At 39.0% G+C, this 26809-nt stretch overlaps 1 protein-coding gene and 1 pseudogene across 1 annotated transcript; both read right to left on the reverse strand.

Moving 5' to 3' along the window:
• Window positions 1–2196: 2196 nt before the first annotated feature.
• LOC119898665 lies at window positions 2197–17546 on the reverse strand (annotated as a pseudogene).
• Window positions 17547–18877: 1331 nt separating this feature from the next.
• Window positions 18878–26660, reverse strand: LOC119898667 (oocyte zinc finger protein XlCOF28-like). The gene is given in 7 exon segments (XM_038712844.1): window positions 18878–20318; window positions 20321–20488; window positions 22067–22198; window positions 22313–22496; window positions 22630–23582; window positions 24537–24670; window positions 26432–26660. Coding segments are annotated over 6 exon segments (2082 nt in total). The 5' UTR covers window positions 24655–24670; window positions 26432–26660; the 3' UTR covers window positions 18878–19791.
• Window positions 26661–26809: the final 149 nt, after the last annotated feature.

Below are 26809 nucleotides of genomic sequence, written 5' to 3' on the forward strand. Positions count from 1 at the left end.
AAATTTCATTCAGACATTCATGCCCCTAGGATTAATTGTAATCACTTTAAAGATCACTGTTCCTAGAATGACACAATCAGGTCAAATTTTTAATTTGTCCAATACTTCGGTTTATGAACAAATACTAACAAAACTAATCACACGGCTATCTGCCTCAGCAGTAGCCTACATTTTCTGGTCTATTCCATATTTATATATTTCTACATTCATTTATGTCAACTGTATGTTTGTCTACGTGTAGCACCTTATCACCAAAGCAAATTCCTCATATGTGTGAAACACTTCTTGGCAATAAAGCTCCTTCTGATTCTGGTACATTGTGTCTAGTGCTAAGTAGCACATGTTAGCATGCTAATGCAAAAAAACTGACAGTGTTGATGGAAGGTAAAGGTAAGCGAACAGAAGGAGCACGCACACACACAGTACAACAACACACATAGTTTGTGTTGTTGTACTGTTTTTGTTGGTTTGAGACTACTAAATCACGTTAAAAAATATCCAAACAGAAAAGTAACAACTGAACAATGAAGCTGGTTTCAGCTTTTTTATGACCCCCGAGAGTCTCCTATGTAATAACGTACCAAAAATGATTACAATGAAATTGAACATGTAACAAAAATATTTTTTGTGAAGTGTATTGTCAAGCTTTCAGCATGAAATAAACTATATAAATATGACTCAACTTGACTAATCAAGCCACCTCAGAAAGCCCAGACTGAAACACAATCTGGCAACAGTGGGGCGTTTCTCTAAAATGTGTATAACCTGACACTAAATCACTTTCCATTCCTCCTAAATATACCTTTACAAGTATGATTGTTCAAATTAAACATGAACAGAATCCCCCCAAAAGTCCTGTGAAGAACTTTGTCCCACTCTCCACATACTGACCATACAAACACCCCCCCCACGCACAAATACTTAATCCTCCCAAATCCAGACAGGAAATGCCCTCGTCAGTAGAGCAGAATGCTTTTGACAGACCCCCACTGCTCTGTCTCTGCCTCTTTCTCTCTCTGCTTTCTCCTCCCCCTCTGTTGAATGATATATCTGCCCTCCACAAACTGCCATCTGGAAACAGTTAGCCTGTGAACGTTTGCACAGAGCCAATAAAAGCATGTCTATTGTGAGTCTATCAGTGGTGGAGGATAATTCAACCTCGCTATCAGAGGGGAATATGGGACACATTGTTTGCTTTCACTTTCTGGAGCTGGTGTGTGAGTGCGCGTGCATGTGTTGGGGACAATCAAATACTTGTTTGTTGTCATGACTCATGAGATCCAGTCTTTTTCTTTGGCTTTTCTTCAGGTCTTCTTTCACTTTACAGCTTGTTTTCTGGTTAGTTTCTATGGAGAGCCTCAAACACTAGAAATTATTTATTTAATTTTTAAGGGACAAGCTAATTTAACTCAGTCCTCAGTCGATCCCATGTATCTTAATGAATTCGCTATCTACATAAACACTGGGTTTATAATGGTGGAAGCTAAAAACACACACCGAGAGGCTGCAGTAGGATGGAGAGCTGATTAAAGAGGAACACTGATGAAGAAGGTAGAGAAACAATAAGAGGTGTTGAAAAACAACAGCCTGAAACACTTCTGCTGCAAAGACAACAGGAGGAAGATGGGATACATTTTTTAAATATAAAGAATATATAAAATACTGAATACGAATTTGATAATTTCAGCCAATGCACAAAAGGATTTCAACCTTCATAATGGCTCCAACAGTAACTGCAGTAAAGTAGATCAGGTAAATCATAATCACATATCTTGCCATTTCTTAGTTTAAAGGTTGTAGTTCACTCTATAACACTTTTATTAAAAGACACCCATATTTCGATATTACATTGAAACTGTCTGTAGTTTAACCCCTTACTTGGAGTATTTACACCTGATGTGGTTTAAATGCCTTGCTCAAGGCAGCTTTGAGCAGAGCTGCAGAGACGAGAAAGATAATTTGTTATTCACATTTCTTTCAATTTCTACTTTGGATTTCAAACACGAAAAAAATATCTGCAATTAAAACTGGCAAATATATAAAATCTGATATGACATTTTTTCAGCCTCTGGGGAAGCAACTGTATCTGATGTGAAGAATGATCCCAACAATCACCACAGCACTGAAATATTGTGTCCTCTAGTGGCACCCATGTGTTCCAGCACCTCAGGGTCAAAGAAAACAAGTTCAAAGAAATCTGCTGACCACAACAGGGCTCAAAAGTTTTCTTTATTAATGAAAAGATAAATGGGAAAAAAAAATGTGTAAGGTGACAGGGGTCAAGGCAAGAGTGTGGGAATCACCTAATTTCCTTTTTCTTTAACTTTTGAGGCCTCAAGACATATTATAAAATAAAATGGCAGTAGTTTTCATATTGTTCATATAATAAAATTTGAGCAACTAAACCCAAAAATTAAAACACAAGAATTTATCATAAAATACAGAAAATTTTGTGGTCATAACTTGAGTTACCTAAACATAAATGATGGTAAAATATACTCTGTATATTTGTCTTTACATGCTTAAAAACGGATTTTGCGTAGTTTGCTTTATAGCACACATGCATTGACTGCATTTCTAGAACAATTTAATCTGGTATTCTAAAGATGCACGCTTTTCACAGCTGTTGTGTGAGAAAGACTATACATTCAAATCAGATTTTCACAGCATCAAGGTCAAATTTAACCAGAATGATCTTTGCTGTTTAGAAAAATTCACTCGATCGGCTTATGAAATGAATCCAGTCTTAGGTGTTAGTTATATTCTGCCATCAGAGGTTGGAAAACCAGTGCTAAGGAAATTCATGGTATAATGACTGCAGAACACTTATGGCTGGTCTAGTATACTGTAGTTAAAGTAGCAGTTAAAGTGATCCTCATGCAGAGCAGTCCTATGATCATTAGCGTTAAAAACAGGCTGAACAAAAGGATCATCTGGAACCCAGAGATGCTCAAAAACACACAAAACAGAATCATAAGGCACCTGCATCCACCTTTACAATACAGCAGTACCAATTAGTGCAGAAATAGGCTGTAAACACCATTCAAGCACATACAATATTTTACATCATGAACATATATTCAGACTTGTCATATTTTAAGGAAGATTGATCATCCTTTCACTTATTGCACATAATCACTTTGCCCAAAAAAATAAAGATTTGATCTGTGAACTGAACTAAAAACCTAAAATTGAACTAAAATACCTTACCAAGGAAGCTTTACGTGTAAATTAGGTGACAGTTCAGCAATAACTTATCAAACAATACATTTACCCACACAGATATTAAGTGTCCAGACTACTGTAGGTCAGTGATTGCATACCTTTGTTTCAGAAGCCTTCATGTATACAGAAATGCTTTTGTCCATTTCTTAAATGTCGCACTATAAATATGATTAACACCAACTTGACTCTCTCCAGTGTACCCACACTTTCACCTGTTCATCGTTTCTCAACAGACACTTTGTTGTGTCTCTGTACTCCTTCACATTAGATCTGAAATAATGACTATGAGGTTAAGGTGCTGACTAATTTGAGGGGTTGATTGAACAGTTTTGGAAGCAACGTGTTTTTATGCAGAGTTTCCTAAAGAGGTAAAAAGGTCTACAAGTCCCACACTGTTCACTTTAACCTCAGTTATTTTTCCCTTTAACCTCCAGTGTTCTGGAGCACAAAGGCAAAACACTAAAAAGCAACATCAGTCATTAGATTTATAGACTTCACTGTGTGCCAGTTTGGAACTTAAATAGCCAAGAGAAAGTTAAACCAACAATTACAAAAAATTGATTCATTACATCCAGCTGATGGTGAAGTTCTGACTGAGGTTGAGACCAAGATCTACAACTGTTAACACCTGCAGAGGCAAGCAAACACATCATTTTAGCATAAACAATTTTATTCTGATAAAAACCAAAAGCCTCCTCCATAAAAGGTGCTAACCTTACAACTACACAACTCATGTACTGCAGACAAAGTATCATGACACTCTTTAATACCTTCAATACCTGGATCCACTTTAAATTTAAAAAAGTATACATTTGCACCTAGCTAGGTGAATACAGCACACTGTATTAAAACACAGTTATGTAAAGTTACCAAGTACGTGACTTCAGTACAATTTTGAGGAACTTTACTTTTTATTTCCATTTTATAATTCTACTTCACTACACTTTAGAGAGAAATATTGTACATTTTACACCACTACATTTATTTCACAGCTATTGTTACTTCTCAGATTTAGATTCTACAGAAAAACATATGATCAGGTTTTCATACTTTAAAGGTTCAGTGTGTAATATTGAGGATCTTTTGACAGAAACGCAATGTAATATCCATAACTAGTGGTGTATAAAGACCTTATATAATGAACCGTTATGTTTTCATTACCTTAGAATGAGCCACTTCTATTTACATACACCGTCGCCATGTTTCTACAGTAGCCCAAATGGACAAATGGCTCGACACAGTGCTTTCGTCACTACGTTGAATATGTGCGAAGAAGAACAACAACGTAACGTAACGTTAGTAGTAGTTGTAGTACTACTAGTAGTAGTTGACTGGTTTATTAGAAGTGACATGAATTACAGATGCGCCTATCTAAGCATGATATCTAGCCCCACACAGAGCCATTAGCTCCACCGTCTTGTCCATATATGGTCACATCCAGTGAACGACTTCACAACTCGGAAAATGGGACCATCCGAGGACCTCATGAATGCAACCTGAGTTGCAATTCGCAACCCTCACCACTAGATGCCACTAAAACTTACACACTGAACCTTTAATTACACCTTGTTATTAATCTTTCTGTAAGTTTACATCTGGTTTTGCTAATTTTACTTTAAGATATTAATATGTTTTTAACCACTGCTGCCACATAAATGTGAAACAAACAGTGGTACATTTAAACAATGACAGCTAAATAAATAAACAATATTGGCTATATCTTGCGTGTAATTAGATGAAAGATTCTCTGCATGTCCCTGGTTGTTGTGGTGCGTGTGATTTGTCACCAGGACCGTACCACTTCATGTTAGTGGCTAAATCCATCTAAGTCAATTAAGCCTAAGTGACTCAACGTGAACATCAAGTACAAAAACAGTATCCGGTTTTCTCCGTCTGTGTGTTCACCCCTGACCCCTAAGCTTACCTGGTTGGCTCTGTATGTGAACGTTGCAACTTGGGAGTTCACCAGCACTGCGTCAGGCGTCTGCTTCACACCGTAGATGGAGACGGTCTCCACAGTAATGTATGTAGCTTCCACGTTGCTATGAAGAACATGTGATGTCATCACGTTCTACAAAATAAGCAAATGGACGGGTTACATCGCGACAAATATTTAGATGAATATTGCTTATAAACTGGACATTCAAGATGCACTAATCAATATTTTTTTATAAAATGATTCAAAGTCAAAAGGTAGATCTATTTATTTACTATGTATAATGTGAAAGGGGTTGCTCATGATAAACCCACAGAGAATTATCACCCGACTCTGTAGGTCACCTCAGCTCTATGGAGTTATTTGGCATCTCTCAGCTCATTGTGAACCAGGAAAGTTGCAGAATGTAAAACCAACAGTCGTCACTGATAAACCCACTGTATGCTTCCTGCCCAGCACCAAACTTTATACAGACAAAGTTGGTAACTAGCTCGAGAAAAAATAATGGAGCAGTGGAGGCATTCTGAGAAATGTGGGTAATCACAAACTGAAGTAGACAAAGCAAGCTGGAATCAGCCAGTGGCAGATACTTTTTTTTCTTTTAAGTCTGAGCACCTGAGCAACACTGAAGACGATGTAGGAGTATTTCTTGTTCTCATAGGTGTCAATGCTTTCTCCGTCGTCCCAGAAAAGATCTCCACTGGCTGAACCATCCTCAGACAGAGCTGAAACCAGATGGAGAGGCTGACCGCTGCTTACCCACAAGGTCAGGTTAGGCGCCTGTACACACATACGTGGAGAAAAAAAGTGGCATTAGAAAATAATGTACAGACTGTAGGGTGTGTATATGTCAGATCCACAAAAATGTCAGGTGTGACACATTAATTATCCCAAGAACATCACAAATGGTCAAGATTTGTTTTTCAGACTTAGGATAAAAGGGCCAGTTCACCCAAATCACAAAAAGACCTTTTTTTGTGGTGCGGACTTAAAGAAGACTGTTTTAAAAACTCATTTTCAATGTTTGTAAAACTGAGGACAACTTGCAATTAACTCCCACTATTTTAAGGAGGCAACAGAAGCTGCAAACATCTCAAAACTTCAGCCCAAGAAACCAAATCTACAGTGTATGTATTGCTGAATAGTTACACCCCAATTTACAAGAAAAACAGATGCAAGCAGTAACTGGGCTGGCACTTATATGCACTGAAAGCCTCAAAAGAGGAGGAGATGGTGGACCCGGTGGCAACCAGGGAGAAGAGGGCAGCATTAAATGCCAACTCTGAAGTTGAGGTAAATATGTTTTTAACAGTAGCATTGTTCTGCTTCATTTTATGTCATACACGGATGGGTTGGTTTGTAAATATGGGTCGTAGCAACAGTCACATGGTGAGATTCTGGTTCTAAATTTTTAAAGCTGTAAATTGTCCGTTGGTGGACAGCTAGGTCCACCGTTTTGGATTGACAACCAAAGATTTCACCACAACTTTTGACTGTAGAAGGCCAAAGTTGAACAGTGTAAAGGGACCTACGTATAAGTGAGAAAATGTATAATCATTCAGAAACAACAACAACAATGTAAATTGAACCATGAATCCTATCTACCTGTGTTGGTATAACAGAGCCCTCACGCAAATGCAAGTTGATCTTATCTAGAGGTGCATGGAGTCGAAGTTCTTCACCCTTACTGTGCAAAGAGTCACCCTAGGAAGTAGAGACCACGTGGACAAATATTGTTAGTTTCCGGTTTACACCCTTTTGTTCCCTGTATACTCATATTAGGCTAAATGTTGAGAGTAGAAGTTTGGGTCTTACCGTGTAGTAGTCATACCACAGACCCTCTGGGAAGTAACCATCCACATAATCGACTCCAGGATCCAATACTGGTGTCACTAATAAACTCTTCCCCCATAGAAACTGTTTGTCAATCCCATAGGTTCTTACATCTTTTGGGAACCTTTTGAGTATGAGGATACACGCAGTAAGGCGACGATCATCAGCCAAATTAGCAAATCAAATTCAAGCTAAATAAAATAGCATTACTTACTCAAACATAATTGGCCGTGCAACAGTGTGTCCGTGTACATGTGCGTGATGGAAGAGAGTGTAGAGCACAGGGTAGAGGGAATAACGCAGCAGCAGAGCCTGCTTCATGGCTGAACGAGCCAGAGGGCTGAAAGCTGTTGGGTCTTGAGGCTGTAAATTTAAAATAAATCAAACAGAGAAAAAATAGAGATGCACCGAAATGAAAATTCTTGGCCGAAGCCGAAACTGAATATAATGAAAATTTGCCGAACACCGAGCAAGCAGGCCTACATTCACATTTTTGCCATTTTTTTTAGCACTGCATATATTAAATGTGTTTTTTATTCAGTGTTTCCCACAGGATTTGGAGAGACTATGTTGGGTGGGTCCGAGGCCCAAGAGGTAAAGTAAAGTCCGGGAAAGTAAATGACATGTGTCTATTTACTTTTAATGTACACATGTAATATGTTTTATACTTTCTGTGAATATAATCCAATTAATCTTATTTCCAAACTGTATGGATATCTTATTTTGAAAACCGGACATTGTCACACGTGTATCATACAGTCTATGGTATCATCACGCTACATTCATCAAGTCCGACCCAATTTGATAAAAAATGTTGTATGTGGTTCTCGTATCGTGTAACATGAAGACTTCACAGCCTCTCTTCAGTAGGACTCTCATACTGCCACACTTGTCTTTGTAAAGAGAGAAATTGACAGGATAAAGTCGCTAACCTGCCTGTCAGCTTGCTTTTGTCCGCTTCAGTTACCACAAAGGCTTGAATACATGTGCACTCCAAATTTAGGTGCGGCTGGCTTAATCGTCTTCTCAGAAATGAGTTACAGAAACACTCAAAGCGGGTCAGATCATTTGTTGCCTTTTCTAAGAAGTCAGCCACAGATGGAGTGGATGTGCTAGGAGACAAATCAGCAGAACAGAGTCTGCAAACGGCCATTTATGCGTCTTTCTCGGGCACTTGTAAACACACTGCTGACATGTCAACGTAATTGTTCGGCAAAATTTAATCGGCTTTTTGACTTATTAGGTCGAACACCGAAAGTGCTATTTTTACTATTTCCAGCCGATTAATTTCGGTGGCTGAACATTCAGTGCATCCCTAAAAAAAAAAAATCTAAAATGGAGTGAAGGACAGTCTACAGTAAAATAAATACGGTATCATCAGAATCAAAGAAATTTGCTTTGGTGTTGTCATACTTCAGTTGGTACTACAATGTTTTAAAGGTGCAATGCGTATGAATTTAATAGATTTAAGAGTTTAAAACTTTTTAAACATTGTACTTTGTGGTGACATGGAGCAGTGATGTTAAGATCTTACCTTCAAGTCGATGGCGTTGTGGTTGCGTGTGAAGGGATAGAAAGCTCCCAGCTGCGTCCAGCGGACACAGAGTTCTTCCTGCGGCTCCTCACTGAAGCCACAGATATCTGCTCCCACCAACGGGATGCCCAGAAGGTTAAAGGTCAAGATACCTGAAGGAGACAAAACAAAGGTGGGAAGAGTCTGAGACAGAGTACCATTATTAAACCAGCAGATGTACAATTTCATTATTTTCATTTACTGAAAATAGCTGCCTGCTGTTTCTGGAAATAAAGTTGATTTTTATATAAAAAAATATAAATGAAGCTTCAGGAAAAATAAACTTGAAGTACCCCTTTTGTTGATTTAGGTCAAACACATTTTAAAAGTCTGGATAAAGGTTGGAAAAGCAGTAGTATGTATGTGAGCAGGTTTATATATTTTTAATACTTTGATAATAACCTGTGTCCCCGTCCACTGCATTGGCATTGCATAGTTAGATTATTTTTTTTTTAACCAAACTTCAGCTTTGTCTAAATATTCGTAGCTGGCAATAATTCATTCAGCAGAAAATGAGTAATACATGTGTCTGAAGGATCTAACCTGCTATAGAAGTGTACAGGTCTTTCCACTGGCTCCTGTTGTCTCCCAGCCAGTGACCAGAGTACATCCCCTGACTGGGGAAGGTGGAGCGTGAGATTACAAAAGGTCTCTTCACCGTGATCTTCTTCAGAGCGCTGGACAAGAGGACACAGAGCAAGAAAATACAATGGACAAGCAGAAGATTTAAGACACACATTGTTTTGTAATTTGTTCATGTAGTGTAAAAATCTTTTGGTGTTTCATCTATGTTGCGTGTGTCCCAGATATTGACCTGGCAGACGCCTTAGCTTCCATAAGTCCATAGAGGCTGTGCATGTTATAGTGTATGGAGTGCTTTTGCTGTGCAGTGGCACACAGAGTTTTGGCTCTTAGCAAACCTCCTAGTATGCCTAAAAAGAAAAGGACACAATTTTGACAATATACACTCTATAATTGTGAACATGTTATGTTTGTTTTGTGATTTGTGCTTTAGATCTGCATCTCCCACCAGGTGTGTAAGGCGGATTTTCAAGACTGTTTGACGGACAGCCATTGGTAGACCCATCCAGGAAATTTGATGGCTCGTTCATGTCCTAAAATCAAATGAGACAAAGGTCAGGAAGAGGATATCATGAAATGCAGAAAGCCACGATAATAATCATTAAAGTCAATTCTTCAATAGGATCTTTCATTTTTATACTTACAATCCATAATCCGTCAAACGGCACCTTCTCATGAAACCTCTGAAGGTTGTCGTGCCACCATTCATGTGTCACATCATCAGAGAAATCAGGATATGCTGTCAGACCAGGCCACACCTAGAGGAAGAGATGGAGAATAGTATTTCCCTTTCATCATTAACATTTACTCTTGGAGGCAGAGGACATTTTTGAAACATCATATCTACATCTATGTGCGCTGTCAGTTGCCTTCAAACTTCAATACAATTTTGTTTTTCATCTGTTTTTTTCCAGCTTTATTGCAGAAACACGCTACCTATGATAGAAATACAGCCATTGGAAGTGGAAGACAGGGTTTTGGATTGAAGAGCAGCAGACATTAGACGATCCACCAGCCAGAGCAACCGGACAAGGTACCAGAAAAGAGAGCAAGGATAGGAGCCATGTTGGCCCAGCTTGGACTTATGGCTGCTACTAAAAGGTTTGCTTTTGCTTTTTTGGATTTTATATTTTAACGTATTTTAATTACACATTTAATTATCTGTTAAGTTCTGTGTGTGTTGCATGAAGGGACTACATGTATAATGATAAACAAACTACCATGGACCTTGTACCTTTTATCATTAAAGGATCTAGTGTCTCACCTTCCCTATAAGTTTTTCCTTCAGCGTCTTTGATAAAAACACCTCTCCTCATCCCTTCATCGTACGGCCAGTATGAGCCCTCAGGCTGTGTGCTGCTGATACCTGGATCCTGCAGGTTGAGACACAACTGTCATAAAAACACATCAAATCAACACACCAATGAATACAAATACAAACTCCTGTGTACCAGGATCATGACGTAGCGCTGGTCATGAGCGTGCAGGTCCTTCACCAGATCAGGCAGTGTGGCAAACTTTGTTGAGTCAAAAGTGAAGTCCATAAATTGGTCCATGTAGTCGATGTCATTCCACTGGACGTCCTGTGAAATAATCAACACACAAAAAATTAATTTACAAAAAAATGTAAAACACATGCTGACAGACACACAAAACAAACAGTTTGCTGGTTAAAATTTACCTGGGGTATCCTATTATTCCTCATGCTCTTGACAACCTCCCAGGTAGAATTGCTAGTGTTGTAACCCCAGCGACAGAGATGGTAGCCTAAAGCCCAGTAGATGGGCATTGCTGGGTAGCCTGTAGAAAGATAGAGGGGTGGAGAGAGAGACAAGCGTGAATAAGGAAGGAGGATACCATCAGTTACAAATGCAGGGATTGAGGGAAACAAACTCTGGGGTTAACAGAATTGGGTACACTGGACAGAGCTATATAGCAAAAACTATGAAGATCAACCCACACAGCCATGATCTGTAGTGTGCTTTACTACTTCCCTCAGTTTATGTGGATCAAACTGCCATACTGGATACAGAAGCAGGCTGTTGCAGAGATTTTTTACTTCAGTCTTTTCTGTTCAAACACTGTTAATACATGTATTTTTATGTTATAGTTAGTTTGTTATTTACAGAGTGTTGTGGTTATGTATGGTGGTGAACAATTTCTGCTTAAAAACAGAGGAGGAAGGCAAAGTAGCTAATTTACTGAGAGATGTTTCAAGCTTCAGCAATCTGAAGCTGTTCATAGCTATGTACCCTGGGGTATGTCTGCTTATGGTAATTTTACTCTTTCAGGTAATCTGATACAACGTCGATTGGTTGGATCGGTACTACGATCAACAGTTGCTACTGTTCAACAGGAGTATCTCAGTGTGAATCTCTTTAAGTGAGTAACAGTTGCAAAAAGTAAGTGACATATTCCTTTAAGACAGGAATATGTTTCAGGTCGTGCAGCTAATGTACACAGCATTCCCACATCCTAGAAAACTCCTACTGACCAATGACTTCCACGTATTGTTCAATCACTGAACCAGGATCAGGACCGAGGAAAACGTAAAAGTCAAGGATTCCACCAATAGTACGCCAGGTGACGGCTGGGGCAGGCTGGAGGACCACATCTGATGAAACAGAAGAAATACTGATGAAACACTTGTTATTCTTCTGAGTAAGCATTAGGACCACTGAGATATGCACGCCTATAGATATGCACGACTGATTATACATACATACATACACACACACACACACACACACACACACTAGAACAAAACTACATTAAAATGAAAGTTTCAACATTCCTTATGATGATGGCAAGGAAACCAATGAAACTATGACTAAGTTTGCAAACTAATTTAACCTTTCAGTTAGAAATGCCCAGTATCTTTGTTTGCAAATACAACATGACCTCTGAATTACCTCTTTATACAACACTGGAAAGTTGATATTTACTGACACTACAGTCATACTTTTGTGACACTGCATAAAGTCATGATGGTAACTGCCATTTCAGACTTCTGTTTTTATAAAATTGCTTAATCTTGTCATCTGTACAGTTGCGACACTGAATCAGCTACTTTTCCACCTCTGCAAACCACAGATTTTAACACTAATGTGTATTAGTGCACGTAGTGAAACCTGAAGTGGAACTATCAGGGCGGCAAGCAGACTGACCCATTGCATTGCTGTTCAGCAGGAAGAAGCCATGTGCATTCCCTCCGTCCTCCATTGCCAAGTAAAATGGATGGGCTCCATATAGGTTTGTCTGTTCCTGCATTGTAGAGAGGAACATAAGGATATTAAATTTAATCTCATTTGTACAAAAATCCTGAATGTTATTTATATTGGCCTTTTTCACACAAGACATTTTGACATGTCACAGTAGAAAATGCACAAGTTTAAATAACAGAATTAACAATGGCTGAGTTCAAAAGCTTCCCAAAAAGCTATTCCAGTGAGCAAGCATGCAAGGTCCTCTTCTAAGTGGAATGCAGCCATTGTGGATGTTATGAAAATACACCTGTGTTTTTCCTGTTTTAACATGTCATATATGCTGTGCAAGCTGGGTCACTGGGACACAGTACTGAGCTATTCTTTATGTTATTAGGAACACCTATGCTTTTTCTAGAAGATTCAAATGCCTGCTATGACAAGCTGAAAGTTAATATTAGGGCTGAACGATTAATTGCATTTGCAGTATTATCGCAATGTGATAAAACGAGATTTTCGTTAAGCTAAGCTTGACAGAAGCCGACACTACAGAAACTTTAATATCACACATGGAATGAAATTAGCACCCACCACCTGCAGGTAACGTGGTGGTGGTGGGTGAAATCGCCGGGACATCCGCTGCTTTGGCAGACAGGAAAAATGCACAACAGAAAGACACATGTAGTAAGGTAAGCGTATTGTGGCAATCGGCGTCTACGTCACACACAGAGCCATCAGTCAGCTCGGGAAATATCTGTGAAACAGAGTTTCGGACCAAATGCACAAGTCAGAAAGAGCGCTTACTGTAAAACACACTGTGGTGAACTTAGTTTTTCTTGTGATCTGTAGTTGGGCCTACCTGATGATATTATATCATATTATTTAATGCCATTATTCAAATTTGATGCTACTTCTCCACGATTGCTCATAACAATTCATGCAATTAATGCATCACTAGTCATCATAATTTCATCATAACACAGGCCTGACCCACAAGAAAGAACAGTGTGTGTTTAATCTATCCAATATTGTGTTGGTCATACTGTACACTGACTTACTGCTTGTCCGTTTTGAATAATACAGAAGGTAAAGAGCTTAAAAATTAACCGCATATTAAATCGCAATCGCAATATTGGTAAAAAAAAAAATTGCAATTACATTTTCCAAAATTGTTCAGCCCTAGTAAATATCCGTCTGTGGGTTAAAATTATGTAACTACAAACAGAACAATGACAAAAACAGACATTTTCATACCATTGGAGGCACATCTCTGGCCCACATGGTGAGTGTGTTCCAGTGGACATCATGCAGAAAGGTGGAGCGGTGCTCGCCCAGGCCATAAATGAACTGACTCTGCAGGGAGGTGGAGAACTGGAGAAACTGATCCGCATAGAAGAGAGGAGCCACTGTTGTGTTCAGACTAACAGGAAACAGTTGAAAGGGGACACAGTGTTAAATCGTTAATTATGATATTACAACACAGAGTGGGTTATTTTCACAACGTGCCTTAGGAGAATTTCCAGTATACATGTCCACTAGAAGCCCATAAGCCTTTCTTTACCCACACTAATGTAGCCTCTTGAAGTCAGACTTACAGCACTGCTCCTGTAGAGCTCCTCTTAACGACGACACCAAATGGCTGCTTTGAAAGCTCTACGATGTATTCTGGACTTTCTGCTTTCTTGGTGGGATTGGGAACAGAGATTGGAACCTCAAACCGTGAATTAGAAGGGTCTGTAATCTAGATTTAGAAACAGGAGAAAAACGGCGGTGTGTAATAACAACTTAATCAACAGACCTATAAAGTTTATGACGGTAGCTTTACAATGACCTGGTTAAATCACTGGCACAGATCTTGTTGGCCTATGAAACCTTGGTACACAGGGTCTGCTCACATGTACAGTTTTAATATGTAGAGATTAATGAACACCAGTGAGGTTCTGTGAGCAATAGTGTCGGTCTATGTTTGTATGGTAATTGTTTGCTATTTCTTTATACAATTAAAAGGTAATGACGAGTCTTCAGTCAATAAGACAGTCAAATTATTTATGGAAAGGAACATTTTTATGTTGCTTTCCAAAGCACGTGATACCTATGAAAAGTATCATGCTGCGTTTAATATGGTAAAAGCCATACACACCCATGACAAACACCGACACTTATTTTGGCTGATTATAAATCCTGACTGTGTGGTCGTGTACAGATGTCGATTGATCTGCCTTTTTTTTTTATAAAAGACAGTAGGAAAAGCATATGTGCATATGTTAACATTAATAATGGCTGAATTCCATTTAGCTGCTTCAGTTTCAGGGTTCTGGTTTAGAGCAGCAACAATTTATCGAATAATCGATTGGTAGTCGACTATTAAATTATTTGCCAACTATTTGGATAATTGATAAATAGGTTTTAAGAAAAATTATTTGATTCCAGCTTCTTAAATGTGAAGATGTTCTGGTTTCTTCACACCGCTGTGACAGTAAAATATCTATGGGTTGTGGACAAAACAAGACATTAGAAGACATCACCTTAGGCTATGGAAACACTGATCGACATATTTCACCATTTTCTGCCATTTTATAGACCAAACAACTTGAGAAAATAATCATTAGTCGCAGCCCTATTGTGCATGCTGACTCACTGTGACACTGTCATGGCTTGAATAGAACAGAGCCATCACTAATGTTATTAGTAACAGCTGTGCTTTTCCTACCAATTTTGCACAGGAAGCACTTTCTCATGACTTTGACACTATCAGCTAAGACAAGCAGCTGCGAGGAAAGCTGTTGTTCACGATGATGTCAGAGCATTTTGGTGTAAAATAATGACTATAAAAACCATTAACAAATTAAATATATACATTTAATATTCTGACTCATCTCTATTATGCATTTCAGAATTGTTTTATGTTCATATATGTATCAGTATGATCACATGAACCTTAAATAGATGTTATATCATTTATGATGCTACAAGTCCTCTGCATAGATATAAAGAGGAAAGACATTAACTGCATGCCGTGTGAGTAACACACTGACTCACCCTGACACGTAGCCGTGTGTCTGTCTCATGACGTATCTCCACCTCTAGATTGAGGATGTCTGCCTGGTAGTATGTTTTGACGTCCCTTACGAGTGTACCTTTCTGTCCTAGGGTTGTGTCGTTTATTGACACAAGCGAGTAGGAAGGGAAATCCGGAGGATAGAAACACCAAGGGATACCATTTCTCCCTGATGGGCGGATGGCAGAGAAGGAGGGAGAGGATGCAGGGATAAAGCAACAGTTCCTTGCCTCACACAACTCTCGGGTCACAATAACCCCTCTTTCAGGGTAGCAATCAAATCTCCACGCCTCAGGGATTAAACTGCAAGCCTCACGGCGAAATGCAGCTGCAGTGTCATTTACTCCTGTTTTTACTTGAGAGTCTGGTGTTTGTGCAGAGGCCGGTGGCGGAGGTCTATGTGGCTGTAGGTTGGACGGCCTGTGCAGCCACAACATGCCCAATAGCCAGCCTCCACAAAGGAGCAGCAGCAGGGCGCCAATCACAAGGAGGCCTGTGGTGACAGAGCATGAAGGCCTCTGTGGAAGCAAGGAGGCTTCCTCTGGCTCCTGCATCTTAAAACACAACAAAGAAATAAAATAAGCAACACACTCAGAAAAGCAATTAATCAAGAGGAACCAGACTAATCCCTGTAAAAAGGAACAGCTGATCCTTTCCAGTATGGGTAACTATCAAAGCTACAAGGAGAGATCTTTTTGATTTAATCAGGACAGATAAACAAGATCTCGGGTAAAAATGTCTAAACCTGTCTTAAACCATAAAAGACATAGACTAGGACTGCAAATGAACATTGTTTTTTGGATCAATTTTCAAATTAGTTGCAGATTATTTTTCTCTCGGTTGACCAATTAACAATATATGTTCTTAAGAAGATCAAACTAAAACTATCAGACAATAAAATAATTAGACTAATGTGTCTAGATTCTAAAATATATTTTGCAACACTGGCAGCCCGAGGAAAGAGCACAAAGTTTCTGCAGCAATAAGTGAAATTCACAGAAAGACACAAATCCTTTGCTCTTTTAAAAACTGACTGCAGACAGTTTGAGGCAGAATACGTGAACATATGAACTCACTGGAACTTCTTCATGGACAGGACGGGGCTCTTCTGACAAAACTGCACTGGAAAACTGAACGTCTTCTGGGTTTAGCCGCTTGTATGACACCATCCTGATAGCGTGTATTTGTCAAAGTGAGGCTGAGCACATGAGAGACATTGAGACAGCAGAACAATTTCAGGAAGGCAAATCTCATTTCCTACTGTTTGGAATTGGTGGGAGAAGTGTGCATACAAACTGGTGAAGTAAAAATGACAGTTTCATTTGATTTTAATGGTTTGATTTTGACACTTTAACAGAGGAAATATGTTAACAGAAAGCAGACGATGTGCATATTAATTATGGGGACTATAATAGGAATATATTACAACACTATAAAATACACATTTAGCCGAAAAAAGTTTCCATACAGTAACGTCGCAATGACGCCATCAATAATCAACTCAAGTACGTTTAATGATCCCAACTTGATATTAGGGTCCTGCTGCTTCTTTAACTGCGGCATATATAATTTATACCAGCTATACTTTTAAAAAACACCATGGCTTGGTGTATGTCTCAAACACAACACTCTAGTGACATCTCGCGTTATTATCGTCTAACGTTGAGCCATTACGAACTTCTGCACATTTGTCCTTAAAAACAATATGTTGTAGCTAACGTTAGCTAGCTGTGCAATCACGTTAATGTTAAAGTTCACCAACGACAAATTTGACCACTGAATAAATTACAGTTTTGCGGACCGGCTCACTACACCCCGGTAATTATGGTTAAGAGAAAACAACCAGTCGCACGAGAACGGTACGTTTTTGTAGCAACGTTTGTTTTGTTTTTTTAGCGTTAGCTTACTTAAAAGGTAGTGTAACTTTAGCTAACGTTAGCTGACAAGGGCGTTAGCATCAGCATTGCTTAACTTACCCGTATATCATTTGAATTTTACAGACACTAAAAATAGAGCACACAGGGCAACTTTTCCTTTAAATAAACGTTATATTAGCTAAGTAATTCGTAACGTTGATAGAGTCAACCGTCTGCATGGCGTGCGTCTGTTTATCTTCATGGCACGTTCAACATACCTCAGAATTTCGACTACTTCCGTTTTTAGGAGCCCCCAACAAGCTCATATGAATGTCGGATACTCGATTTGTGAGCTGAACTCCAAATTCCACGTTATGTGTTTATACAAGGTAAAATTTATTTTACAACAGGGTTAATGCAGTTTGTAATTCCCTAATGCTACGAAGCAGACAATATATTATTACGTAATCAACAATATTATTATATATTACGGTATTATTAATGACAATACTATGTCATCAAGGTTATCCTGTATAAGGTTACTAATTTATGATTGGCCAAGTGGCCTATTTTCAAAACTGTAAAGGGTCCGGAGTGTTTCCTTGCAATAGTGGTGCATTCAGGAGCAGCTTTGGTTTTGTAAAGCCTGTGAATGAACAGTCTACCTGTGCAAAAGTGAGTGGATCTGTGTGCTGCTGCAGTGGAGGGATGTTCTGATATTATTCAGAACAACTATTTGTCCACTTGACTTGACTACCTGTAAATGTGCTTTAAATGGTAACAGTTCTTTCCATCAGATTAGAATACATAATCATCAGTAGTATAAAACTGTATCAAATTAAAATACATTTATTTCTGGGAACAGTTAGTGGTCTATTTTGAAAGATATTTCCCCATTGACAAGACTTAAGCCTAATTCTAAAACGATTGAGTTAGCAGTTCAAATTGCTCAATGTTTCAAGAAATTAAAATTGATACTACTCAAATATTGGTTTAAAGTGTCTGATATAGCCTATAGCAGAACGTGCTGTTATGTGTACAGTGTTAAGTGGCCTATTTGACAGGCTTATTTAGTATAATCTATATGTTGTTATAGCATAATTCTTTGAAATGTCGATCACTAATGTTGTTCCTCATCTTTTTGGCAAGAAAAAAACATCCACCATTGCTTGTACCCACAATGTTTTTGTATTCCTTTTCCACACATCTTCCAGCAGGTTTTGGCAATGAGAGTTTCATGTGAACCTGAGAGGAGTGAATTTATTTCACAGATGACTACTTCTCTGGGAGAAACTGCCTCAGCAAAACAAAACATTTACTTGGTTCCACCGTAACACCATAACACAGGTAGGATTGGTTAAGTTAGAAATCTACTCCTACTGTTTGTGACAAGTGCCATGGGATCTTTAGTGACCACAATGAGTAAGGACTTCTACCATTAACATTGAGCCAAACAGTATATTTTAATATAGCAGAATTTGTTTGGTCAGAGTTCTTTCCAGTGTCCACAGTCTTTAAATAGTGTAAAAATTTAAATAATCATCAGACTTTTTCTACATATCGTTTGTCTCATACATTAATTCCCGCAGACAGAAATCCCCAAGAAAAATAATCTTTAGTACTTGTACTTTTATTGTTCAGTATAATATGTCCCATACAATTAGACAGAGGCAGCACTAGGCAAAATTTACCGTCTACATGGCTTCAAATTGTTGCCTTTCGTATCACAGCCTTACAGGATAATTCCTTTATTCACAATGGTAACTTAGCCTTTAAGACTTGTCTAAACCAGGTGAAGCCGATTCATGATTTGGTTGTTGAATAACGGCTTTACAAAACAGAGATAAAAAGATTCAACACTAAGGCAAAACGGTTTTGGCAACAACAACAACAAAAAAACCTGATTAATATCACGATCCCATTGTTTCATTACTGGCAAAATTGTTCTGACATTTCAGTAGCTCATACCCAAAGAATGAATTACAGTTTCACCTGATTCCTAGACTGCTCATTGGCCATCATAACGTCTGATACAAAAGCATAATTACTCTTCAATCCAATTTCCACATACACAATTAGCTTGAATGACAAATAATGCATGGGAAAAAGTTAAATCACAGACCTTAAACGATTCATTTGTACTACCATAAATACTAATGTGTGATACTAGTGACATATTTTGATGCAACTAACATACATAAGAGTGATAAATTACCTAAAAATTTATCATCTAAACAGCTTCCAAGATTTTACGAAAGTTGTGTTTGTAGTAAATATGTGTTTGGTGATTCTGTCTGAAATTGTGTCGTTAGTTGCTGAACATCACCTGACATTTATTAATTTTTATCAACTGCTCTGGGAGTTAAATATTTTAGTTTTAATACTTTTTTGTGAACCACCACAAAAAGGTTAAATGACGGTCTATTCACAGAGGTAGTCCATTACTTTCCCCTCTTTCAGTTCATGTTTTTTCTATTGTAATACTACTACTGGTACATATCTCTATGGTTTATATAAATACATTATCAGTCATTTTTGTCTGCTATACACATATTAATTGGAGAGTTATCGTCACTCTGTGATAAATCATCGTTGTTCACACTGAACACAGACTCGTCTTCAGTCTGAATCTGCTCATGTTTGCGTCTGTGGAGCCTCAGGCTTTGTGAGCGGCTGAAGCCTCTCCCACAGATGTCACAGCCGTACGGCCTCTCTCCTGTGTGAAGTCTGAAATGGTTCTTGAGGCTTGAAGCTCGTGTAAAGCTCTTGTCACACTCAGGACAGTCAAACTTCTCCCCAAAGTGGATTTTCTCATGTTCTCTCAAGCGGCCGGACTGGTTGAAGCTCCTGTCGCACACAGAGCAGTGGTAGGGCCTTTCGCCTGTGTGCGTGAGCCGGTGTCTGTTCATGGCCCCTGAGTGGGCGAAGCTCTTCCCGCAGTCCGGGCAGGAGTACGGTTTCTCCCCCGTGTGGACTTTCTGGTGACCTTTGAGTTGACCTTTCTGGGTGAACTGCTTCCCACACAGAGTGCACTGGTAAGGTTTCTCCCCGAGTGAATTCGCATGTGAATCTGAAGAGCAGACATCTTGTGACAGTCTCTTCCGCAGAGCCCACAGCAGTAAGAGCTCTTTGTCAGATGGTCGTTCAACTGTTCCTGCACTAGTGAGGCTGGAGGACTGTCTTTTTCACTGTCAGCGACATGATCGGGATCCTCTTCAGACACTGTGGAAACATAAATGACAAGTTCAAACACGCCATTTAGTAGCACTGAAGACAAAAGCCAACTGACTTTAACCTTTCTGCTTGCCCATTGTGGAATCCAACATGATAGATTGAAAGGAGGTAAAATGAGATGAAAAGAAAAATCTGATGATCAACCTTAAACTAATTTGTGTGCTGATTAAGTAACAGCAACAAATATTTCACCCCCTATGGACAGGCACCATCGCAATTTTAAAAAGGTCCACAGCAGCAATATTTATTTTACACGCTTCTTGATAAGCTATCTCTACAGGTTAAGAGTCTGCTTCAAAAAGCATAGACCTGTTAATAGACGAAAGTGGTACGGTCAAATGCTGACTCCACTGAACTGAAATAGATACACCGTTTGCTAATCAGTCCCTAAAGGAGTCTATGATTTTGTAACTGTCAAATTAACCAGAAGAATCTTTGAATTATATAAAATGCTAAGGAGCCTTAAGAAGAAACACAAAATCCCCACTAACCACAAGTGCAGGGTTCTTATTTTCAAACCAGTCAGTCAGAGACACCAAAGAGTCGGAGTGAACTGAAAAGACACAGTCCACTTTCCATCATTTCAAATATGAAGTGTGATGGTTCTCTAGGAAACCACCTTTGTTTGTGAGATAAACACAGAACAAAAAAAGTAGCTTTTAAAGAACACAATAACTGGGCAAAACCTCAATGACACTTTTTCATTTCAGCTGCCAAAATTGGCCGAAAATGAGATTCCTGCTTATGTAACCTTTAGCTGAGTAAAGCTGTTTTTATTAACGTTGTAAGTTGTGTTAACACACTACAGCTTTGAAAATTTGAACAAAAATGTGAACGCAAGAGTGCAGTATTTTGTCTCTTGTAAAACAGCAGCGCTGGAGGAAGAGATAGCCGAGTTAAAATCAGTAACAAGAATTAATGAGGAAAAGCAATCCACTTAGTTCAGGAAACTGAAACCTACTCCAGTTTTTCAATGGCACTAGGTCCCTCCCCATAAGACTTAATTTCACCAGAACTCTTCCTACTGAGATGACCGCTCTCTTTTACAGGCGTTATATTGAATCAATTTTGACCTTCTGTATTATTGCTTGGTTTGGAAAGACTAAATTTGTTCAATAAGAATAGACCTGGAAATCTTGTTCAAATTGCCAGTAAGATCTCAGGGCAGAGTCCAGACCAGCTTTTGGCAGGTCCTTAAGAGGACTACTGCTATATTGGACTGCCAGGACCATCCACTTCAGAGGGAGTTTGAGCTATTGCCCACAGGCCTCTGTTTCAGGGCTCCTGTTCAGAGGACTGAAAGATTCCATGTCCCTTTCACCCTAAGTGCTTATTAGTGCTCTGTCTAACCTACCCTAGCACATTTGCACACTTGTATACTTGTACTATGAATTTCCATTTCCCCACACTAGTTATGTGATTTCTTGTTGATGTTGTTTCCCTTTTGTATTCTGTCAGTATGTGAATCCTTGCTGCATAACAAATGTCTCCCAGTGGGACAATAAAGAACCTTGAACTTGAACCTTGACTTCACAGTCATCTTTTCCTGTGCAGTATTTTGCTTACTGGTGGCAAGTTCATCTTCTTCCTCTTTTACTGTTATCCTAATTTCTGTGTTGCGTTCCTGCTGCTGCTCTTCAGTTTCCTCTGGCATGGTACAGTCCTCACTATCAGACACCTGGTCAGCAGCTTCTTCTACTGGGAAAAACACAAGTGAAACAGTGCGTGAATATCTGAATCATCACCAAAGGCGTGTATGCTCCTTTTAATATACAATATAACAAGAAAATCTGGAATCTCATGTTTATGTACCACATAAAGGTTCCTCCTCTTCCTCCTCTTTCACTATTACATTCATATTTGGACTGGAAACAATGTCCTCCAGTCGCTCTTCTGGTTCTCCCAGGTTATTTTCACATTGAGCTGCTTTGTCACAGTTAAGACCCTCTGATGAATAGGGCTCAACTACACTGTGCAAACTCTGACTGTCAGACACCTATAAACAGATTTAAGGAACAAACAATGGTGTTAAGAGGTTGTAAAGAACTATATGTGTAAATGAAAAGAAAAATGTTAAATCTCAAACCAACTTCCACAAAAAAAAGCCGAGTGCCGAGTGTTTTCACTACCTCAGAGCTGATGTTATCAGCCAAGTCTTGCTGGGATGATTCACCAACTGCAGCTTGTACTGTTTCTGAGATGACGCCTGTAACTGATCCATTCTTGTTCTGTGTGCACGATCTTTTGTGGTTTCTAAGAGTTCCTGCCAGTGAGAAGTGCCTTCCACAGTCCGTGCAGGTGTACGGCTTTTCTCCTGTGTGAATCCTGGTGTGCCTCCGAAGTTCTCCCGGAGCTACAAAAGACTTATCGCACTGTGTGCAGCTGTACGGTTTTTCTCCCGTGTGAGTCCGCATGTGCGTCGTCAGAGTCCACTGCTGTGCAAATGTCTTCCCACAGTCAGAGCAGTGGTAGGGTGTAATGCCAGTATGGAGACGCTCGTGTCTCACAAGTGTACCCGACAAGGCAAACCTTTTGTCACAGAAAGAGCACTGGTAGGGCCTTTCTCCTGTGTGAGTCCTCTGATGATCTCTAAGCTCAGCTGCTGAGTTACAGCTCTTTTCACAGTCCGAACAAGGAAACTTCTTCCTCGTAAAGCCAGCAACAACCTCAGAATGCATCGCCTCTAAGTGAGTTTTCAAATGCCAGTGTCGGGAAAAGCTCTTCAGACAGATGGAGCAGTGATACGGCCTCTCACCAGTGTGAGTCCGCCGGTGCAGTCTGAGCTCACCCTGACTGGCAAATCTTTTTTCACAGAAAGTGCATGGGAATGGCTTTTCACCAGTATGGACCCTTTCATGGATCATGAGCAGCCCCTTTTCTGGAAATCTCTTCTCACACATGGAGCAAGGGAAAGGCCGCTCTCCTGAGTGAGTGCGAAGGTGGCGCTGAAGCTTAGAGGCGTAAGGGAAGTCTTTCCCACACACTGAGCAGCTGTGAAGAGACGGTGGTTTCTCGTTCTCGCTTTGATCAAATGTCTTGGAGGGAGGCTCTGCAGGTACATTGACAGGGATTGCATTCTCTCCTGCATGAACAAAAAGATGAGAAATCGTTGTATTTAGGGAAAGAAAAATGATGAAAAAACACTTTTTCAGTTTATCATACCAACAGTGATGTTGATGGTCAGAGAAGTCGTAGAGTCCTATATACTGTGTGTGATGATAATAATTTACTACTATACAACACTCAGTCTAAAGTTGTTCTTTTAGAAAAATCACTGCATTATTGCACAGTCAAGTTATCTCACAAGTACAAAGTATTAAATTTGAAAGAATTAAAAGAAAGAGCACTTGTATTGAGACTTCATATCTGTCAGTACCCTAATTACGGCATCAGAATCTGGGAGAGAAAAAGTAGGATCAATGTCACTCAACTCTGTGTGGGAGATGTCAGACATGGTGCATTCAGGTACCTTAATGTATTCACATCGTAATCTAAGACAGATCTGTCAGACTTATAGAATAGGTTCTCTGTTATTGCACAAGTACCAATCATAACTGAATTGAATCCAGGTGTTGAAACAACATTTTATATATCCACAATAAACATTACCTCAGTTAATATGTTCATATTTTCAAACTACTACTTACATCGCACTGAATCAATTCTATGGCAAGGAGGTTTGCAGCGGTATACCATGGTATGAAAATTGACAGTCATCATACCATGTACATTATCTATCTAAAGTATTGAAAAAAACAAGTGAAACTGGACAGAGAATCTCACCCTTTTATTTATTTTCAAAGGGAGACTTTTTACACAAACTTCCATAAATAAAAAGGTTTCAAGTTTTATCAGGACAAAATATTTAATTTTTTTTTTTCTGTTTTCATTCCTTCATTTAAGGGTCATTGTAAATGATAATAATAACGTATAATAATAATTATAATGGCGTAATACGACTGCATTACAATGTAAGGGGGCTCTACGTTTCCCGTCACATCACTTTATACTTTGCTGTTACAATTTATTTGCTCACTGAGATCTGAGAAATCCACTTCTTCCCCATCCGAGTTGATCAGGCCTCCAATTTCCTGCTGGTCTTCCTCGGCGAGGATCACAGCGGGTCCAAAGTCCTCTGGGTTTTCAGAGCCCATCTCTCAAATATACAACCTTGTAGAGATGAATAATCAAGAGTCAGTAAATAAACAGTGAAATAACAATTTATAAGTGAATATATATACAGTACATTAAACACTCACAAATTATAAACATTAGTACATTAAATTAGCTCACTAATCTAATATTGGCTGTGCTTAAAATAATGATAATCACTTTAAAGAGATCATCCAGTCTTGCATTCATGAGATACAGTAAGAAACTATGTGATAGTCTTACTCTACAAGGGACTTCCAAATCCATTTAACTGTTCTGAGCCCACATTCATCAAGTGTCTCAGGCTACATTTTTTAACACTACAATTTTGTGCTAAATGGGCTGTGGTCTAATATATATAATAGACAGATTTTAATCAAACCAACTATATCAGTGAGCATCTTCCCACTCATTTCTGTCACTCAATTTTTGTTTTGTGGCTCCTTAAGGAATTAAGAGAGGCTAATTACAAAATGGCAAATCACTAAACAAGGTTTAATTCTTGCAAGACCCCAATAATAGTCCCAATCACACTTCTGCACAAAGTGACCAAACTTATTAAACACAGAGTGAAAGTACTGTATCATACAGAATGTTGTGTTATACACACAAATAAGTATTTTTATTAAAAATGATTTTAAATGTTACGAGCATAATCAAGCCTGTCTTGATTGACAAATCTGACAGCCAGAATGATAAAATTTTACTTTCCTTTATTTGTTAATGTATGCAAAATATCATGTTCAGGGTTTTTGTAATTAGGTTTACAAGTTTAGAGGAATTGTTTCAATCACTTGTGATCTGCTTGTTGAAGTACACTATTGTTTCAGACATTTTTTATAATTCACAAAGAGCAACATAATATATTTTAACCAAGGTGTTCTTTATCTCATAGTGCTGTGATTAAAAAAAATCCCCCATGGATTCATTAAGTAACTGTCCTTTCTTATTCCATTCTGGTTCAGATTTACGTCCTCCAGCACCAGATCTCTTTTGGGGGGTCAGCTTCAAAACAGTGCCTTCACCCTGGGAGACATCCATTGTCCTGCTCAAGGACACTTCAGCAAGGCGAATGCTTTGTTGTGATGGGGTCTTGAACCTGGCTGGGCCTGATGGACAGTCTACCTTAAGATGCCCTAAAAATGTTGTTGTTTGACAAATGGCCTGTTCCAGTGCAACATTAGTGGTTACGGAACTGTTCTAGTGTGTACTGTCACAATGATCTACTGTGCTTTAAAGTGGGTAGCCCTCGGGGGAAATCTTAAATGGTGCATCTGCACTGAGCAGCCCAGTTAGCCCTGTAGCATTAGCTTGGTGGGACTCGTTTTTTCTCCATCCATTGAGGTCTCACATTAACTGTAATTCAAGTTAGATAGCAACCTAAATGACTAACCTGTTGGTATATATGGTGTCATAACATCAGTTACTGCGGAGAGCAAACGCACTCCGCAGTACAAACACCAGTAACGTTGTTTGACCTCTCAATGAGATGTCTCAGTCGTGACCAGCGCTTTGGTCAACGACCACCTCTGCCTTTGAGAAAACTGTTATTAGCCAGCTAGCCACACTAGCGTTCCTGATGTTAGCAATTCCTTAACGATTAGCCCCCCTAAGCTACAGCCGCTGATCAACAAAAACAAATAACAGTTCTGACAGATTCCCCATCGAGTCCAACCTGATAATAATACGATATTTCTGCTGCAAGTGTCACCTCAGCTCGTGTAACCCTCGCTATCTTAGCTAGCTAACCTTTAACAGACAATAGACATTTTGACCAACCTCAGCATAGATTTTTCCCTCAGGTAAAAAGTAGTCGCTCGACAGAAGTTTATTTAAACGACTTGGCAATATTTCTACTTCTCTCTCGTTTTCATGCTGAATATGTTCAAACAAGGTGTCAAATTAATGCCATCTAACTATCGAGTTAAGTTAAATAAGCGTTTGGATCAGATGGTAACCTTTCTAGCTTTAGCTGCTAGTCACTTACAGTAGTCTCGGAACTTCCGGTTGGCTTTTTAAAAATCACAATAAAAGCCCCACTAATATAACTTCTCATCTTAGTATAGTTTTCTACAGATTTATGGAAACACACATACATATCACGTAAAATAATGCTCACACAAATTACAACTACTCAGCAATCGCTCATTGTTAAAA

This window comes from Micropterus salmoides, unplaced genomic scaffold, assembly GCF_014851395.1.
Source record: "Micropterus salmoides isolate LMB-PRFRI ecotype aquatic unplaced genomic scaffold, ASM1485139v1 Ms_hic_scaffold_12, whole genome shotgun sequence".
Taxonomy (NCBI): domain Eukaryota; kingdom Metazoa; phylum Chordata; class Actinopteri; order Centrarchiformes; family Centrarchidae; genus Micropterus; species Micropterus salmoides.